The sequence below is a fragment of the Octopus bimaculoides genome, chromosome 1, assembly GCF_001194135.2.
Source record: "Octopus bimaculoides isolate UCB-OBI-ISO-001 chromosome 1, ASM119413v2, whole genome shotgun sequence".
NCBI classification, from domain to species: domain Eukaryota; kingdom Metazoa; phylum Mollusca; class Cephalopoda; order Octopoda; family Octopodidae; genus Octopus; species Octopus bimaculoides.
In genome coordinates, this window is record NC_068981.1 from 10484880 (window position 1) to 10490483 (window position 5604).

A 5604-nucleotide genomic window follows, 5' to 3' on the forward strand; every position below is an offset into this window, starting at 1 on the left:
CGTCTACCGAATCTACTCAGAAGGCTTTGGCCTGCCCGAGGCTAAACAGTAGAAGAAACCCAAAGTGCCACGCAGTGGGACTGAACCGGGAACCATGTGGTTGGGAAGCAAGCCTCTTATGACACAGCCACTCCTGCACATATGCATACATATTCATACACACACACACACATGAGAGAGAGAAAGAGAGAGAGAGAATCGCTAGAGAAAGTGAATGACAAAAAGAAGGAAAATTAGATAAGAAGATACACTTTCACATGCAGGTGTGTATGCATGCGTGCATACAGGCATGTATGTATATATGTGGGTAGGTATAGACAAAAGTAGGCAACGATAAGAAAACTAGGGGAAGCGGTATGCTGCGCATAACCGGGGAAATACAATGAACGAATAACTATTTTGCTGTGACACCGATTTTCCATTAATGCAGCAGAACACATTTCAAGCGAATTTAGAAAACCTTTTTATACATTTAATTATTTTTCACCTTTAAATATTTTGTTGTATAGACTTTATCTTATCAATTAGCAGATGGCTTCTTCTCCAAAAAGAAAAGATGCAAATAAATCGACAGATTCCGAAATTACATTAAGATCAACATTTTCAAAGATTTTTACTCCAGAAGCAACGTGGCCGGATAAGGTTAGTAAATTGTTAATCTCATGGATTTAAATTAGTATTTAAGTCCTTTATGCTTAAAGGGGTGTGTATATTATATTTTACATTGCGGAAATTAATTTATAAAATCGTGAAATAATCTAGTATTTTCTTCGAAATAACAGATAAAAATATTCGTTTCTAGATTTCCTTCTAATTGCGGTTTTTTTTTTTAGTAACTCATAATTATTAATTATGAAATTAAAAAAAACACACACACATTTGTTTATTTTAATTATCTGCAAAGTCTACGTTAAAATATATACATATATATATATATTTTTTTTTTTAGGTTAATATACAACCCTCGATTGTCTCAAAATTATTCCCCGTTGAAATTTTAATTACATATTATTGTAAGATGCCGCAACGACAGCGAAACCGGGTTCTGATCGAAGTGAAGTGTTAAACAACCATCGATTGATTTTTTTTTTTTCCTCGATTATTAAGTTACCAAACAGGTCGCTCGTTTATAAAGATTCAGTAATGCATCGGTTGGAATTTGGGCTACTGCTATTATTATTTTTTGTTGTTGCTACTCTTTGCTTAGCCCTACAAAATTAAGAGGAATGACCAGCAAAAGTGGACTCTTATATGCTAGAAATAGATGGCATCTATTTCTAGCGTATAGGAGTCCACTTTTGCTGGTCATTCCTCTTAATTTTGTATGTAATATAATTTTAATCTTCGGATTTTTTTAAATATGCTAAACCACTGGTTTTAATTGATTAATATCAATTTCTACCCTTATTATTAAAAGTTTGCTTAGCCCTAGATAGCTTTAATCGATAGACCTGCAATCGAAGGTATTACAATCATAACCAACTCGTCCCCCCCCCTGATATCGTGTACACCGAACAGCATTATTCAGTATTTCCTTTTATATTAGATGATAGTATGCGGTTTGAGGAATAAGTGGCTACTATTTCTAGCTGGTCTACCGACCACGTAATATTTGTACGACTGCACCTCACACATCATTTATCTAAATGCCATGAATAATAAACTTATTTCCAATGAACCCCACTTTTTAAGGCTTATCAATTTGGAACTTAATGCAATCAAGTGTTCTCTGATGATCCGTTGCATTTAAGCATACAAATGCCCATAGAACACCCATTGTACGTAGGAATTAATAATACGTAAGAATTAATAATATAAACTTCTGCATATCTTAATTTATCTTTTATTCTTAAAAAAACTAAGTTTCAACAGGGAAGTCTTTTCGTGGTCGCGCGACTTTCTAAAAATAATTGCCGAATCGCCCTGCCGCCTTTAAATAGGAAAGGGTACATGAAGTAGTATATTCTTATTTACTTATAAAAAGTTGGGATGGTCACGGCTGAAATGTTTTTGATTGTAGGTATGCCCACTTCGGATTAAACGGTACCAAGGTTTCTACTTGAACTAGACAGAAACGACTTTTCATGGTTGCCAGACCGCCTAGAAATAGTAGCCAAATATCATATCGAACTCTATTGTCTTAGAAAGGAAAAATACTTTAGACAGTATAGTCCCAAATATGCATTAAAAAAAAGATTTGGATGGTCTTGAGTCTTACCTTTGATCATAGGCCTGCTCGATGATGGCTACTCGGGGTTAAACAACAACATTAACCGCGTTTTAACTACTCCTTACTTGCTACAAACCCCATTCTTTGGTGGTACCATATTATTCATATACATTTCTGAAAAAAATAACATCTATAATAGTATAGCCTGAACAGGATAAACTACCCCTATTTCGCAGAAAAAAAGTGTAGGTGACACTTTTTTCTGCAAAATAGGGGTAGTTTATCCTGTCCAGGCTCTATTATTAGCATTATCCTGCGATTGAGAATTTAAAAATCACTTCTTTAACTTTCTAAAAGACATCTCAACGCTTCTAAAAGCAAACTTCGTTTGTTTGTTTACGTTTATCGTAATTTGAATTTAACCTATGATAGTGTTTTCTAGTAGGTTTTGTTTGGGTTTATTTATTTATTTGTCTTTAGTAGAAGGAAAAATTCTGGTGTGTCTTTTGTATCTTAGTAATCACCAATGTGATTTGCAAAGTCCAAATCAATTGACCATTATCTTACCATTGATTCTTTATTCTATAAGTTTTCAACCAAAGTAAAGTTGTAATTATATAAATCTGCAAAAATTTTTTTCTCGTGTTTAGTCCTAAAAGTCTGCCAAAATTCTATTAGGTTTGCAGCATAATATTAATTATGCTTGTTTCTTAAAGTATTCTTTAATTCTTTTATTGGTGTCACTTATTCCAGGCCCTCTTGTCTCTTGTATTCCTTTGTTACAATTTTCAGTTCATTTCATCTTTCTTTGGTTCTCCTGTTATTCACCAATGTTTATAATATACATCACCTTTTCTACCATTCTATATATATATATATAGATATATCATAGCCCAGTGTGTATAGTATACATTACCATTCTATCATCATCATCATCATTTAACGTCCGTTGTCCATACTGGCATAGGTTGGACGGTTTGACCAGGGCTGGAAAGCTGCGCCAGACTCCAGTCTGATTTGACATGGTTTTCTACAGCTGGATACCCTTCCTAATCCCAACCTCTCCAAGAGTTTAATAGGTCCCTTCTCTCATAATTTTACCTCTCGTCTCCCAACATAAAGCTGCTTCCTCAAAGTTCATAGTCTTGCAAGCTGCATGGCGACCTCACTGGTGCTGTGGTACACAAAAAGCCTCTAGTACACTCTGTAAAGTGTTTGGTGTTAGAAAAGGCATCCAGCCATGGAAACCCTGCCAAAGCCGACACCGGAGTATGATGCAGTCCTTGGGCCCACCAGATTCTGTCAAATAGTTCAATCCATACCAGCAAGGAACATGGACCCTTTCACATTCAGATTACTCTGTCAAATATAATGCTTATTTATTCACATTGTTTTTAATTAATGATGCATTATCTTGTAGCTTTGGAATTTCAGCAATGTGATTGTATATTTTTGGAATGACATTGTAGGGCAGGTGTGAGTGACTGGATCTGGCCAGTTTGAATGTAGACATAGAATATTATGGCCTGGTATAGCCGGTTTAAATGCTAGAGTTTGATGATGATGGTAGTGGTGTCTGTTGTTGTTTGCTTTGCTATCTCAGAAACTACCCAGGGTTGTGAACTCAAATTGTCTTAATAATTACTAAGCAAAATGTCAGATTAAATGAAAGATTTTTTTTTTTTTTGTCATTTTGCTTGACTGCTGGAGGTAGGTAGTTCTCATGGCAACGTAATTTATTCCACTTTCTAAACATTTTTATCATCATCATTTAGTGTCTGTTTTCCATGCTGGCATGGGTTGGATAATTTGACAGGAGCTGGCAAGGCCAGGAAGTTGCACCAAGCTCCAATTGTCTGTTTTGACTTGGTTTCTACTGCTGGATGCCCTTTCTAACGCCAGCTACTTCACAGAGTGCATTTGGTGCCTTTTAGGTGGCACCAATCCCCAACACCAGCAGAGGCACCAAGTAACTTGCAAGACAAAGTCTTAGCTGAGAGAAGGAGTGGAACCAAGGGAAGTGGGTTTGTGCCAAGCAAGAGATTAGAGTATAATAGCGGGATAGGGATAGGTATTTTATTATGGAAGAAATTCTTTGCTACTCTAGTCGGACAAGGAAGTGAGAAAGATAGGGAGACAATCACAGTGAGAGATAGAGAGAAATAGATGGTGTTAGAGATATATTGGAGCCTACCCACAGTGAACAGTGAGGATGGGGAGTAGAATAGTACAGAAGGGACAGAGGGGGATGTTCCATCAGAATGTGCGTGGATATCTTTAAAGGTGGAAAAGACAGGTGATGGTGAAGGAAATTGGAGTGGCTGGAAGGCAGGTGAGGAAGATGTGCGAGGGTATGGAGAGTATGCGGATAGGCACATGGAAAAGAGTGGAGGGGCCTGCAGTGGGTGAGGGAGAGCAGAAGGGCCTACAGTAGGTGTTGGGAAGATGAGGGGAGTTTTGACAGAAGCCAGATGTCTGTGTGTGTGTGTGTGTATATACGCAGGCCATCTCTCCTCTTCAATTTATCCTTGTATCCATGCTGCCCCCTTCAAACTTCTCCCTAATCACTATGCCCAGTCTTTTTTTTTTCCTTCCCGAAACTTCAACATCCTAGAATCCCCATTCTCTTCTCTTCATATCTTTCTCACAGATGTTGACTTTAAAAGGTTCAAGATGAACATTAATGACATCATTCTCACCAATCCAAGAGGACTTGCAATGGCCATGCATTGGTCTTCCATTTCCTCCAGACCTAACAATTAAAACATCAGTGACCAATCAATAAATTGCTCTTTTTTTGTTTCGTTCTTCTATTTTATTTTATTTATTTATTTTTGTTGTCTTGTTTAGAATTCATTTTCGATGTCTTTATTTTACAGGATGAATTCCTCGACGTTATTTACTGGATGCGGCAAATTTTGGGCATCTTTCTTGGACTTATATGGGGAATTATTCCCTTGAAAGGCATCTTTGGAATTTTAATGTAAGCACATTGTTTTTTGTTAATGAACTCTTTCTCATAGACCTCCTGGATCAGGTATAAACGGTCACAATTCAACCAGGTAGAAAATGAGACAGTAGGAATTCTCTTTTCTCAGAACACATTAATCAATTGACTTTCCCCAGGAATTGAAGCTTTGCTATTCTAAGTGTTTGCTTAGAGTCTACAGCATCTCATATATATACATATATATATATATATATATATATATATATGATTTTCTTGTGCCGGTGGCATGTTAGAAAATCATTCAAGTGAGGTCATTGCCAGTGCCGCTGGACTGGTTCCTGTGCAGGTGGCATGTAAAAAAAAACTCTATTTTGAGCGTGGCCATTGCCAGTACCGCATGACTGGCCCTCTTGGAGTGGTTGGCGTTAGGAAGGGCATCCAGCTGTAGAAACTCTGCCAGATCAGATTGGAGCCTGGTGCAGCC

The 5604-nt window shown here is 37.1% G+C and overlaps 1 protein-coding gene across 1 annotated transcript in view; it reads left to right on the forward strand.

Moving 5' to 3' along the window:
• Positions 1–345: 345 nt before the first annotated feature.
• LOC106873359 (respirasome Complex Assembly Factor 1) overlaps positions 346–5604 on the forward strand; it is a 7499-nt gene continuing 2240 nt past the window's right edge. The window contains exons 1-2 of the mRNA XM_014920688.2: positions 346–642; positions 5050–5153. Coding sequence (XP_014776174.1) covers positions 532–642; positions 5050–5153 — 215 coding nt within the window. The 5' untranslated portion in view covers positions 346–531. The remainder of the gene's footprint in view (positions 643–5049; positions 5154–5604) is intronic.